Here is a 15,368-nt window from a genome sequence, read left to right on the forward strand (position 1 = left end):
ACTGTAGAAATAAAATCAATATTTCACAAAATTATTTTTAGCCATTTAACATAAATGCCAGCTATTTTTTAAAGTGGTTTTATGGTTTAAAATGGTTTAAATGGGAACAGGGTTAAATAAGATAGTACCAAAACAGTCATATATAGCTGAAATAAGCATAAAATGAGTCATAATTCAAGTAAGATTGTTTACCACACTTTTACTTTTCTAACCAAACTGGTAGGAAAATCAAACTGTATCATTTGTTGGCTACATACTGCTATAGGAAAAGAATGCTACGGGAAAAGCATGGAACTATCTAAGAATGCCAGTATAACTTCTTGGATTTAGATTTCAGAGGAGAAATAATTTGAATTAACACAAGGCTCTCCTGGGGAAGCAGCTTACTTAAGTGTGTCAGGTTTTGTAGTTTCATTTACTTGCTTCCAAAAACCAGACACACCCAAACACACTGATGTAAAGGATGTCTTATTTTATTCTACATTTTAAAGAGCCATCAGTACAATTTTCTAATTCCTTATTGTCTAACATATGGCAAACACCATACATAACTTCCACTGTCAATTGTGATAATCAGGGTACAACCATTGTAGAGGGAGAAATCCTGACTCCTGAAGTCTGGTCTCTTATTGCGATAGAGAACCCTTGGAAACCTCTGTTGGCTGTTGTTGTTTGGTTAGGGAGATGCCAAATGAGTCACAATATAGATGGGTAAGATGGTCCTGGAGAGCAGTGCTGTTTGAGAGATACTGGCTAAAGGGAGTTTCTTTGAGTTGCACAGCAGTCAGATCAAACCAGGGGAAAGGCCTGGAGTAGGAAAAAAATACTGTTACTTTTTTATGTCTGTTCAATACATATGATTTTGCCATTAAACACTTCCTTTAAAGAAAGTTTTCCTCCACTTGGAAATAAGGTTCTTCATTTTCTATATCAAACTAATTAAAATTCATAGTTAAATTAAAAATTCAGCTGGAGCTATTCAGTATGTCAATTTAATTGTACTTACGAGTTTTCACACTTTTGTACAATTCTCTAAGTGCATTTGGAGAGGAATTCATAATTAGAGAATGATTATGATAATGAAATTGACATCCTTTTCAGTATATTTTCCTTGAATTTAGAAAGAAAATACATAAGAGGATCATGGACATTAGGAATGGAAAAGACCTCATTTCTTTTATGCTATCCTCTTTTTAAAAAAAGATATCCTCTTCAACTGTATAGAGAAAGAAGTAGAAGTTAATATGCAAGTAAAAATGAGGCAGTTAAGTATTAGTCTCTAGTGGAATTCAATTAAAAAGCATTAAGACATAGGGTTTTATAGTGCTAAAATGATCAGGAGTGAGGCAAGGATATCTGCTGTCACCACACTTATCCAACATACTACTGGAAGTTGTAGCCAGTGCAATAGGGCAAGAAAAGAAAATAAAAGGCATAAAGATTGGAAAGGAAGAAATGAAACTGTACCTATTTATAGATGACATGAATGTCTATGTAGAAGATCCAAAAGAATCTACAAAAAATCTAGAATAAATGAGTTCAGCAAGGTTGCAGGATATAAAATATACAAAAATCAACTGTATGTATACATATATATATATATATGTAATGAACATTTGAGCACCAAAATTAAAAATGTAATTCCTTTCACACACACACAAAGCAGAATACTTAGGTGTAAATCTAACAAAGCATATATAGGACTTGCATACTGAAAACTACAAAATGCTGATGAAATAAATCAAAGGAGATCTATACAGATGGAGAGACATACTGTGTACATGGATGGGAAAACTCAACATTATAAAGATGTCAATTCTCCACAAATTGAGCTATAGATATAATGGTAAAACAAAAATTAGTGATAATACCAAATACTGGTGAAGATGCAGAGAAACTAAATCAAACATTGCTAGTGATGTAAAAGGATACAACTACTTTGAAAAGCAGTTTGGCAGTGTCTTAAAAAAATAAACACGCAACCACCTTATGACGTAGTCATTGCACACCAGAGCATTTGTGCCAGAGAAATTAAAACTTATGTTTACACAAAAACCTATACATGAATATTCATACTATCTTTATTCAAAATAGCCCCAAACTGGAAACATCCCAGATGTCCTTCAACAGGTGAGTGATTAAACAAACTATGGTACATACATGCCATGAATAGTACTCAGCAATAAAAAGGAATAAACTATTGATGCACACAGCAACTTGGATGAATCTCCAGAGCATTATGCTGAGTGAAAAAGACCAATCCCCAAAGGTTGCATAATATATGATTCCATTTATATAACATTCTTGAAATGACAAAATCATAAAAATGGAGAACAGTTCCATGGTTGTCAAGTTGGGGAGGAGGGGCCAACATGAAGGATTTCTAGTTATAGAACTGTTCTGTATCTTGACTGTATCAGTGTCAATATCCTGGTTGTGGTATTGTACTATAGTTTTACAATGCCTATATATAGATACTGTACTATGGTTTGTACCATTGGGGGAAACTGGATAAATGGGTTCCTGGGATTTCTTTGTATGATTTCTTAATAACTATATGTAAATTAAAAAATGTTTTTTAGAAGGGGGGAATACACAATTAAAAGGTATAATCCACTAAGAAGATAGAAAAATTATGAACTATTCATCAGATGATATGGCTTCAGACTTTATAAAAACAAAGATTAGAAAACTAAAAATAGAGTTACCACAGGATCCAGCCACCCCACTCCTGGGCGTGTATTTGAAGAAAATTAATTTGAAAAAATATACATACCCCACTGTTGAAAGCAGCACTTCTTACAATAGCCAAGACATGGAAGCAACCTAAGTGTCCACCAAAAGATGACTGGATAAAGAAGATGTGGTATGCATTTATACATACATATATATACAATGGAATATTACTCAGCCATAAAAAAGAATGGAATAATGTCATTTACAGCAACATGGATGGACCTAAAGATTATCATATTAAGTGAAGTAAGTCAGACAAAGACAAATGTCATATGATATCACTTATATGTGAAATCTAAAAAAAGATACAAATTTTATTTATAAACCAGAAATAGATTCACAGACATAGAAAATGAACTTATGGTTACCAGGAGGGAAAGGTAGGGGAGGGATACATTAGGAGTTTGGAACTGGCAGAGAGAGATACACACTACTATATATAAAATAGATAAACAACAAGGTCCTACTGTATAACACAGGGAACTATATTCAATACCTTGTAATAGCCTATAATGAAAAAGAACATGAAAAAGTATATATATGCGTATGTATAACTGAATCACTGTGCTGTACACCAGAAACTAACACAACATTGTAAATCAACTATACTTCAATAACAGAAAAATAGACCCACATCATGACACATACAATTTCAGGATACTGAGGTCAAAAGGTCCTAGCTTCCTGAGAGAAAAGAAACAAGTTTCAGACAAAGCATGAATTGAATTAGAATGGCACTGTACCTCTCAACAGCAACTCTAAAAGCTAAAAGACGATGGAGAAATGCCTTCAAAATTCTGAGGGAAAATGACTTCTAACCTAGATTCTACACCTGGCTATATTGTCAATAAAATGTTAGGTTAGAATAAAAACATTTTCAGACATAGTCTCTAAAAATTACTTCCTATGCAGCCTTTTCTAAGGAAGTACTGGAGGAGGACATATTCTATCATAATGAAGAAGTAAACCAAGCCAGAGGAAGAGGTATATAGGAAAAAGAGATCCAACACAAGAGAGAGGTGAAGGGAATCCCAGGATAAGGGGGAAGGAAAATTCCCAAACTGAAAGTGTATCACAGGCCATTGGTGATTAATTAGAATACAACACATAAGAGAGGGGGAAGGTCAAGGTTTACTTCCAGGGTTCTGGCTGGAACAGCTCGGGGAAGGAGCATGTGCTTAGATAAGAAACACTGGAGGAGCAGGCATGAGAGCAGGTGTGCTTTTGGGCAAGCTGAGTTTTGGTGGAGATGGTGAGTATGACCTTACCTGGGCACCAAATTGACACCTAGGCTAGAGACATAGAGTCACGTGCTGTCAGAGTGGAAATGGCAACCTAAGTCCCCAAGGGGAAATGATCACCCAGGAACAAAGTGTATAATGAGAAGAAAAGGCCTGGGACAGAGTCCTGAAAACTCCCAGACTTAAGGATGGGGCAGAAGACGAGCGGGCAAAGGAGGGACTGGAGGAGCAGGAGGAAAACGAAGAGAATGTGAGGGTTTCATGGAAACCAAGAGAAGTGATGGCTTCAAGAAGAATGGTGTGTTCAATAGCCAAGGAAGAAAAGGATTTTACAATGTCTAGTGAATTTAGTGACATGGAAGTAACAAGAGCAACAGGCTTTTTCCTCCTCTGGATCAGCTAGCCTCCTGTTCTTGGAGGTGTACTTTTCCTTTCCTAAATAAATCCTTTAAAAGTTTTCGCTACACAAAAGAAAAAGAAAAACAAAAAGCAACAATTTGTCCCTATTAGATTATTAAAGATTAAAAAGAATGATCTAGTAGTTATCAAGCTATACATAAATGGCACTCTCAAACACAACTGGTAGAAATGTAAGTAAGCACCACATTTTTGATGAGCGATTTTGGGACTACCTATCAAACATACTATATATAGTATATATATATTAAACCTCTGACCCAGAAATTCTACTGGTACAAGTGTGCAAAGTTTAAATACAAAAATGTTCAAAGCAGCCCTGTATGCAAAATGTGGGGCAGGGGGACCCACACTGCCATCAAGAGGAAATAAGCATGAATACATGTAGTTAAATAAATGTATCCAAGGGATGCCCACACAGTGCTCATAATTGATGCTGATATGATTATACTAACATAGAACGGTATCCATGACATAGTAAGCACATATAGTCCCCATGTTTCTAAAATGCATATATAGATATAGGTAAGCATACACATTATGACAATATAAATATATGTTTGTAAATGCATAGGTAAAAAGACAAAAATACAAAAACCATCAGAGGTAAAGTCTAGGAAATGGGATTTGGGGGGCAAAGGCAGGTTCTCACTTTTCCATTACTAGACTTTTTTATAAGAAAGTATTGTTTTTATAAATTTTAAAGATAACATGAAAGGACAAAGATAAAAAGCATCTGCTGAGACAACAGTGTGGGAGAAGTTAGACTGGCCAGCTCTCTGATACCTTACCTTTTCTGAGACAGGTTCTCAGCATAGGCTTTGCTGACAAAATCTTGTACTTGAAATTTTCGGCAGGATGCTCCGTCTTTCCCACAGGTCTCGAAGTGCACAGAGAGGAACAGTTCATTTAGAAGCTGCAGCACTTGTGAGTGGGACATGTCCTTTCTTGTGCAGGTGTTTATGGCTGCATAGAACACGCCTTCCAACCACTTGACATTGAGGATTATTCCCCCTAAATGTCAATGAGAAAGGAAATACCAGTTAGCACCACCAAAAAGGTTTGCAGGGAACCTAGCAAAGCCACCTTTTTTCCAAGACAGCTTGGTTTTATGAACCTCAAGAAAAGCAAACCCTCCTTCCCAGGCCAAGAGCCCTGTTTGTGCCCTTCATAACATATGTTGACTCTATCACAGGTGGACAGATAGGCTAATGTAGACATTGCTAATGACAAATGCATCTCTAGAAATCTCTAGAATGGTCCTTGCCAATAAGGAAAACTGCAAGATCACAGCAAAGAAAAGCCAGTTAGTCCCAGACGCTACATCCTCCTGTTCAAATAGGCTCTCCCATCTGGTTGTTTCCAACTCACTCTAAAGGGTCTGATTAATCACACTTCTCAGGTTTCCATAATAAAGGCTACTTTTTTGCCATCAAAGCTGTTCCCATACAAAACTTAAATAGTTGAGAATGTATCTAGCTTGTAGTTATAAATACACACACACACACACACATACACACACACACAGGGATTTAATAAAATAGCAAGAGGATGAGAGGAAGTTAATTGTCAAGTGTCAATAATATGGTGAGCCAATACCAGCAGGACTGTAGGGGCAGGTAGCCTGAAGAATCACAGGATCTTGGAGAGCAGCTGTGATTTCCTTATTGGCCCCCCAGATATTGTCAAGATCTTCAACACACTGATACTGAGTCCGCAAGATATTGGTGTGGTTCAGTAGGTGTTTCAACCTGAAAGTAAAGCCACCAAGACAGGGAGTACAGAGCCAGGACTGGAGTAAACCACTACGTGATCCACTGAGTCCACATCCAGGCCCAACAACCTAGTCCCCTGCACAGCACTGCTCAAAGGCAAATGCAGGTGTGGGTCAGTGCTGGGGCACCACTTCTTAGCTGGATTGTTCATCTGTCCACCTCACAAACACTTATGGACGGTAATCAAGTGCCAAGCACTGGCTTAGACAATAGGGGTACAAAAATAATATTTTACACATGCTCTCAATCACTTTTCATGCTGTTTCATACTGCTTATTGACTGGTGGTCTCCCTTCTCACTGATGTACAAGGGACCACTAGTCAGCTTCAAGTAGTAGGAAGCAGTGCTCTATTGCAGTTCTAAACATGTGCACATCAAAGAAAATGTCCCACCCACCAGTGCTGTTGGTTTTGGAGAAGTGGGGAAGACACAATTACAAAGGCTGGCTGAGTCCTTCTGCCGATGAAGCTACTTCCACCTCTGACTGGGAATGATCTACTCCAAGAGGTAGGGGCTGGATGGAGATGAGGAGACAGAGCAGTTCTGCCAGTCCTGTGCTCACCCTAACAAGATACCTGGGTATTGGGATGGCAGCTACAAAGCTGTACACAATGCAGGCCTTTTCAAGGCTGGTTTGAATTTCTACACAGATGTTAGGCAGCTGAGACGGCAGGCAGCAGAGGAATATCACGTTGGCCCACTGCACCAGGGAAGAGTTACGGTAAAAGCACTGGATTCCCAGTTTCTTGAACTCACCTGGGAGGGATAAAGGAAGTCAGAAAGATCACAATACAAAGGAGTTTGACTTCAGCATCAACTGGGAGAAGATGACAATTATTTTATCTCAAATCTCATCACCATATAAATCAGAAGAGATTCCCTCATTCAATGCCCTAACCCCATGACCACGGCAGCTGGTGACACTGCAGCAGTGCTTGAGACTGTAAGATAACTCATCCCTGTCTTACGTTTAGACTGAATGCTAGAATTTTTCAGATTTTTTTTTTTTGGAAGAAAAAAGTCTGAATAAAGCCTTCTGCTTCAATTTACTGAATTTATCATGTACCAGCTAATGTACAAAGTACTTTACATACATTATCTAGGGAATCCTCACAAGGACCTTATGAGGCAGAGGTTACTATTTTTCCATATTATAGATGAGGAAACTGAGGCTTCAAGAATTATGTGACTGGGCCAAAGTTAAATAGCTTAACTGGCTTGAAGTGGTGGGAAAGACTGAATGAGTGCAAGAGCATAGGGCAGAGGCTGGGATGAATTTGGAAAAATATGCTTACAGTTTCAGTAAAGTATACACAATTTAACGTTAACAAGATATTTATAAATATAGAGAGAAATGTGATCACTCATGTAGTTGCACAAAAACACTCCTTGATAGTTAATTATTTGATTTGTACTTATTGTGATCTGGATTCTGGAAAGTAAAAGTGTAAGCTACATATGGTAGTGTGTTTTAAGTGTTATTGGAAAACAGAATATTATGCATTGGGAGAGGTCAGCTCTTATCATCACCACCACGAGTACATGATACATTTGATGCCGAGGTTGTCTGGGTACTCAACTACTTCCAGGAAGGAAGATGCACAGGCCAAAGAGGAAGTTCAGAAAACACATACAAGTCACTCTTCTTGCATGTGTAATTTTCAAAAGTGCATAGAAACTGATGCTGAGCGTTTTGAATTCTTGCTTTCTTATACAACATGCAGAGATATTCTATAACTTTAATTTTATTAATAAACATATTGCTTCCCAAAGAATATATGTACTTTATTGAAATATCGTATTTACTGGTCCTATTGATGAGATTTAAGAAACTGCCTTGAGTGGTAAGATTTTTTTAGTTTCCTTAATATAGAAAGAACATTTACAAATCAGTAAGAAAAAAAATACAGGCACTCCAACAGAAAAATTGGACAAAAAAGAACTCAAAAATGATGAAATAGTAATAAGCCTATAAAAATACTTAACTCTTCTAATGATCAATGAAAGACATATTAAGACAAGAAAAATTTTAAAGGCATATTAAAGTGGCAATCTAAAAATAAGATTCTCAGAATTAACAAGCATGTTGTAAACTGGGTATTCTTATACAGGGCTGATAAAAGTTTATACCTGAACATCTTTTGGAGGTCAATTTGAAAAAATATATCAGAAGTTTCTTTAAGAATTAAGTATACCTACTATATGACCCAGCCATCCCACTCCCAAGTGTTTACCAAAGAAAAATTAAAGTATTTCTTCTTGGCAATATTTGTTCATAAATGTTCATAGCAGCTTTACTTGTAATAGCCCCAAACTGGAAATTACTTGCATATCTATCAACAGATGAGCTACAGAATATCCATGCAGTGAAACACTACTCAGAAATAAAAAGGATATCAATACACGAAGCAGCATGGATATATCTCAAAATAATTATGCAGGTGAAAGAAGATCCAAAAAAAAAAAGTACAAATGGTATGAGTTCATTAAATATAAAATTCTATAAAATGCAAGCAAAACAGTAGTGAGAGAGATCAGATTATTGGTTTCCTGAGTTGGGGGCTGTGCAGAGGTAGAGAGATAAGGATTAAGAGGAACCTTTTTGGGGTGATGGATGTGTTCATTCTTGATTGTGCTGACGGTTTCATAGAAGGATACATGTGTCAAAACATCAAATTGTATACTTTTTAAATGCGTAGTTGACTGTATACAAAGCATATCTTAATAAAGCTGTACCTGTTCTCTGACCTAGTAGTTTTGTTTTTTAAATTATGTCTGAAGATGTCCTACTAAATAAGGCACAGTTACATAAATTATCATAAAGTCATACTTAGGAATACTACACAAACTTAGAATCATGATTTTGAAGAATGTTAAGTAATATGAGAAAAGTGAAAAAAGGAGGATACAAAAACTTTGTATAGTATCAATTACTGATACAATCTGTTATAATCAGAGAAAAAAATGGGAAGGAAATTATAATCTTGGTAAGAGGCTTATAGGTAGTTATTTACTTCCCTATAATTTTCTAAACTTTCTATAATATGCATGTATTACTTTACACTTTGAAATTATTGAAGTATAATTTACATACAGTGCAACACATAGATCTGAAGTAAATAGTTTGATCATTTTTGACAAATCCATATACCCATGTAACTCAAATCTCTCCCAAGATATAGAATATTTCCATCGTCACAGGAAGTTCCTTCAGGCCTCTTTTCAATATCCCCTGAAGCAACCACTGCCCTGATTTCTTTTTTTGTTTTGTTTTAATTTTTAAAAATTTTTTATTTAAGTGTAACTGATTTACAGTGTTAGTTTTAGGTGTACAGCAAAGTGATTCAGTTATACATATACATATACATATATATATATACACACATATATTTTCAAATTCTTTTCCATTATAGCTTGTTACAAGAAATTGAATATAGTTCCCTGTGCTATACCGTAGGTCCTTGCTGTCTATCTATTTTATATATAGTAGTGTGTATCTGATAATCCCAATCTCTTATCCCTCCACACCTCTTCCCCTTTGGTAACCATAGTTTGTTTTCTAGTCTGTGAGTCTATTTCTGGTTTGTAAATAAAATTTGTATATTTTTTTAGATTCTACCTATAAGTGATATCATATGATATTTGTCTTTCTCTGTCTGACTTACTTCACTTAAAATGATACTCTCTAGGTCCATCTATGTTGCTGCAAATGGTATTATTTCATTCTTTTTATGGCTGAGTAATATTCCATTGTGTATGTATGTGTATATGTATATGTATATGTATATAAACACACACCCCACATCTTCTTTATCCAGTCATCTGTCGATGGACATTTAGGTTGTTTCCACATCTTGGCTATTGTAAATAGTGTTGCTATGAAGATTGGGGTGCATGTGTCTTTTTGAATTATAGTTTTCTCCAGATATATGCCCAGGAGTGGGAGTGCTGGATCATATGGTAAGTCTGTTTTTAGTTTTTTAAGGAACCTCCATACTGTCCTCCATAGTGGCTGCACCAACTTACATTATGACCAACACCACTGTTCTGATTTCTATCACCATAGATTAGTAAATGGAATCATTACAAAACATTTTTAAAGTTTTTTAGTAAATGTTATTTTTTAAAAAATAAGGCCAAGTGTTTGGAAATGGTAAACACCTACCAGACTCTAACTGGTCCAATTAGAAGATCTGAACTCTGTTTGGAAAGATTCTCTGTATCAAAGATATCTGGCCATCAAGGGCACAGGAAAGAGAGATGGATATAAAACATTTAAGTGGAGAAGAAAACTGCTTTAAGGAACAAGTTAAAAAAGCATCTCTCTGGCTTTTCTCAGGGCTAGCAAACTGAGGACTCAGCATGCTGCGTGAGAGGATTCCTCTTTTGAGGGACCCTTTCAGAACAGCCTTATCACCACCTAAAGAACACACCCAAGCCCCCTTTCTACCACTCAGTGCTCCTCACCCAGGGCCTCTGGCCTCCGTGTGGAGATCCGCAGGCTCTCTGCAGGGATGGGGACAAGCTGAAGCAGTGTATGAGCCAGCTGCTTCCCCAGGTGGCCGCCTCCAATGATGCCCACCTTTAACTCATCATCATCAGGAATGTCTTCTGAAATTTTCTTCTCCTGTGATGATTTTTTGGAGAATGACTCTCTGGAGAATGACACAGACACATACATAAATACACACACACCGCGCAGCCCTTCTTGACTGTCAAACTTTGATGTTCTCTACTTTAAGTTCCTCAAATGCAGCCTGCCATGACACCCTAAGTACTTCAGAGAGAAGCATTCCAGTTATGTCCCATGGATCTAGCATCACTAGGGAATGAAATCTTCCTCCTGAGTGAATTTTCCAGGAAGTAAAGCATACCTCTTCAAAGGATCAAACTTGTTTAAAACATTCGTAAATAAACATTTTTTGGGGGATGTAAACTGTGTATTTCTCTGCCTTTTAAACACAAGGCCTGAATATTTAACTGTTTCTTTGGCTCAGGACCATCACTGTGAGCTGCGCCTGTTACACTTTATCCTTTATTGTTTTCCTGTGCAGACAGCTGTCAGTTTCCATCTCCATCAGGACCAGTGCACCCCTCTCCTACCATAACACCTCCTCTTTCTAGTTTGCAATTTCAGGTCTGCACAAACCCAGAAAACCAAGTAACTTAGCCTTTTTCAAACATAATGATTTATAAAAGTAAATGGTTTATAAGGGAAAACAGACTTAAGAAACTGAGGATTAAGAGTTTGAGGCCACTCTTTCCAGAGGGTCACTTATTGTTGGTTGTGGATGTGTTTCAGTGGCTCAAGATGAACAAAGTTGGACCTCCGAATACATAAGGCATTGTTTTATATTGTTACATGACAATCCTATATTTGTTCTGTATTTCTGTGAAAAGTGGAGTCTTAAAAGCTCTGGAGTTTCCACATAAGCATCGCAAGCCACATTCTATTTAAGGTGTCTCTCTTGGTTACAAGGAGAACATTTTCTCTCTGTGCCTGATCCTTCCAAATAGAAAATGCCTCCTGGAAGTTTCACATATCAGTTTCTCATCACTCATCTTGGATGCTGCCAATAGATTTATGTGTCCTTATCAATCAGCCAGTCAGCCAACTCCTTGAGGGGTCTGCTCCTTGGATATGTGCCGTGTCTTTAGCGTGTTCAATTCAGAGCTGGTCCCATTGTCTAGGAATTCATCTAATTTCAGAGAAAAGTAAACTGAGAAGTAAACTGAGGGGTGAGGGTGGGAGTGGGGAACAAATGTTCCACTGGTGACCTAGAGTTACAGAATCTAGGTGCTTAGTCCTAGGTACTTGGCTCTCATACACCTCCTATTTAAGCATCAGAAAAACATCTTTGCAAATCAGTATTCCTGTTTTCAGGCAAGTCATCCGGCCATAGGGACCCAAAGTCCCAGCAGGCTTTTTTATGGGAAGCATTCCACTGTTAGCTCAGCCCCTAAAGGGAAAACCAACCCCATTTTCAGCCAACAGCCATGGAATGGTTAGTCCTTAGTAGCTGTGGAAGACAAGGTGGTCATCCCAATGAGGGAGTGAATGAACAGATGAATGAATGAATGAATGAATGAATGAGTGAATGAGTGATTTCATCAGTCTACTCACTGATTGGAAAGGAAATCACTGCTAATCCATGTTTTATTACATAACCGCAGCCAAGGGACCTGGGTATGCATTTCCCTGACATTTTCAGACCAGGAGTACTTGGAAGACACTCCCCCTGCCAAAGTTATTCTCCAAAATAATAAGTTTATGTCATTTAGATTCTCTGCAGTGAGATTCTTCTCCGTCTGCCTGATCTTGGCAACATAGCTTACCTCAAATTACGAAGTAGCTTGCAGAAGAAAGCTGCATGGGCACAGGCCTTGATCATTAGCCCATGAGAACGGCCCAGCAAATACAGCCAGCTACGGTCTTCCTCTTGAATCCCATACTCAAACTGCAGGGAATTAAGGTCCTCTAGCATGTCCATTTCCAAGCCAGCATCTCCTGCAGAGACAGATACCAGTTAATTTGGCTCCCTGTCTTGGAAGAGGAAAGAGTCTATCAGGAGGGTGTGTGCGCCCAAGTCCCAGGCTCTCCTGATGGTGGCTTCAGCACCTCTGTCCTCCCAGTTCTGAACCCATCCACTTCTCCAAGTGTGAGTCTTGGAGGATTCCTAAGCACTGACTCCCATGAATCAGAAATACTAGATTCATGAGAAATCTGGACAAAATCCAAAGTAACCTTCCTCCACATAGGCTCCAGACGCTTTTCTCAGCAGGTGCACTTACAGTAGTAATGGGTTTCACAGGTGCTCTTGGGCCAGGACCTTCTCCCTTTTATTCTCCCCAAGGTTTTAGAAATAGGACTGAGTATTTAGACCACATTTCACAGAAATGCTCCCCTTTCACTAACTCTGTGTTCCCCAGAGGGTAGAAAAGAACCCAAACTAAATATCACAGTCCCCTGTCTAGAGCAGGGATACCTAGATTTTAGAAAATGAAGCCAGAGATGTATAAGCCCTTCTCTGTCTCTGTCTCTATCTCCCCTCGCATCCCCCCTCTATATAGGTATCTCACTAATCAAACTGAGAAGATGGCTCTGCTCCTCAGTACTTCCAGTCCTGGAGGGTAAGAGCTACATTTCCAGAGAAAATTACCCAAGAAACTTGTCATTATGACTCCTTAACTACCAGATTACTTCAGTCTTTGAGTCTTAAAGGGCCAGCCCTACCTAGAGGTTTTCTGGACCTGAAACATGAAGGTGTGAATTCCTTCTTTACTTCTTGGAGTACTATACCAGGGCAGTATGGGATCCTCCTTTTCCCGACAGAAGGTTCTGGACTTCTAATTGTTTTTTGTTTTTTGTTTTGCAGACTAGACTATCATACAGATCTTAGCACTGCTCAAGGAGTTATTTTTCAAGCCCTTTTTTGTGTTCAAGAAGTCAATGAATAAATAATAATAAAGTAATAAAACAATACATAAATTCCAGGGACCTAATGTACATCATAGTGACTATAGTTAATAATAACATATTATCTACTTGAAATTTGCTGAGAGTAGATCTTAAGTGTTCTCACCACAAAAAAAAGGTAACTGTGAGGTGATGGAAATGTCAATTAACTTGACTGTGGTAATCATTTCACAATGTATATCAAATCGTTATATTGTACAACTTAAATATATATAATTTTTATTTGTCAATTATACCTCAATAAGGCTGGGAAAAATCAATAATATTCAAATAACCTATTTTACAGCAATGGCAAAATTGAGATCATAATTCAAAGCTACTCATCTCTATAATTTTCTTATTAAAACTTTACTGAGGTGAAATTTACAAAACAGCCATTCAAAAGTGAACAATTCAGTACATTCAGTGTTGTACACCCACTACCTTTAGTTCCAAAACATTTTCATCCCCCACCAAAGGAAACTCTATACCCGTTAAACAGTTTCTCCCCATTTCCTCCCCACCCCCCTCAACCGCTGGCAACTACTAATGTTTCTTATCTCTATGGATTTTCCTTTTATGGATATTTCACATGAACAGAATCATACAAAATACAACCCTTTGTGTCTGGCTTCTCTAATCCCTTTCCTAGGAGGCCTGTTAGTTCTCTCTTTCAATCTCTTTAAAAGCAAAGTCTCCTGAACTTGAAGTGAAGAGCACAGAAGTTCTCAAGCCTAAGAAACCCTTTCTTAGAACAAAACTGTGGGTAGGCCATCCTAATGTTGCAAGTGAGGTTTCCTGATCCAAAGGAAAGAGAAGCTCAAAACCTTGCAGCTCAGCAAGACAACGCGGCGCAGGCTAACTTGGACAAACGTGGATTCTAGACTCATCCTTTACTTACGCATTCTCAAAAATGGGGATCCAGTGGTTGTGGCTTTGTAACACGTCCAGTTGGCTAGGCTGAACTCCATTTGCCAGCATTCTTTTCCCTGTGTTTCTAGTTAGGGTGTATGGTAAGAGGTTTCCACGCAGGATCACAGGTGAAGGTGCAGCAGCCACCAGTCTGTGTTTGTGTGCAAGGCTGGGGCAGGCGCTCTGTCTGGCTGTCTGTGGGCGGCTCTGTTGCTGTGGGGCAGCAGTTGGGCCTGCAACTGTTTCACCTTCCCCCGGATCCTCCTGCAGCTTCTCACACTCGTGAGCCAGGGGTGTTCAGCTGCGTGACAAAGGCCACCAGTGAGCTCCCCCTGGAGGACACTCACTTCATCAGGTTGGAGGTTGTGAGAATGGGCAGGAGTTTAAGTCCATCCCCATGGGTCTCCAGCTCGTCCTTGCTCCCCCTCTCAGTTTTTTATCCATCTTCTCTTCCCCACTGCCTGCGCTACAGATTTCTAGCTCTACCAACATGAAGACAACCTTCCAGAGACTGCTTAACCAATTGCCATACTTGAGCAAGGTCAAAGCCTTCTAATGAATCCCATGTATAGATTAGATAGACAGATTGATGGACTATATATTCCAAGTGGTTCTGCTTCTCTAAAGGAACCCTCATACACTAGTCAAGTTACCATTTTTTATTTGAAGACCAGCCAATAACTTTAGCAAATTAAACTCCTGCTTCTTCAACAGCTAGACAGTTGATCAGGATAAGAACCGGGCATGAGGTTATCCGGAATTGCAAGGAAGACTGCAAAGTGGAGGAGCAAACAATGGAATGTGATCCCCTTAAAGTAGGCTTTCTCAGC

General features: G+C 38.3%; 1 protein-coding gene across 1 annotated transcript; it reads right to left on the bottom strand.

Annotated features, from left to right (window-relative positions):
• Window positions 1-455: 455 nt before the first annotated feature.
• NOXRED1 (NADP dependent oxidoreductase domain containing 1) lies at window positions 456-14,659 on the bottom strand. The gene is made up of 7 exons (XM_010976428.3): window positions 14,528-14,659; window positions 12,507-12,678; window positions 10,638-10,825; window positions 6,746-6,926; window positions 5,994-6,145; window positions 5,186-5,408; window positions 456-807 (listed from the first exon to the last, which is right to left on the bottom strand). The coding sequence occupies exons 1-7, from the start codon at window positions 14,595-14,597 to the stop codon at window positions 627-629; spliced, it is 1,167 nt and encodes a 388-aa protein (XP_010974730.2). The 5' UTR covers window positions 14,598-14,659; the 3' UTR covers window positions 456-626.
• Window positions 14,660-15,368: the final 709 nt, after the last annotated feature.

Source organism: Camelus dromedarius, chromosome 5, assembly GCF_036321535.1.
Source record: "Camelus dromedarius isolate mCamDro1 chromosome 5, mCamDro1.pat, whole genome shotgun sequence".
NCBI lineage: Eukaryota > Metazoa > Chordata > Mammalia > Artiodactyla > Camelidae > Camelus > Camelus dromedarius.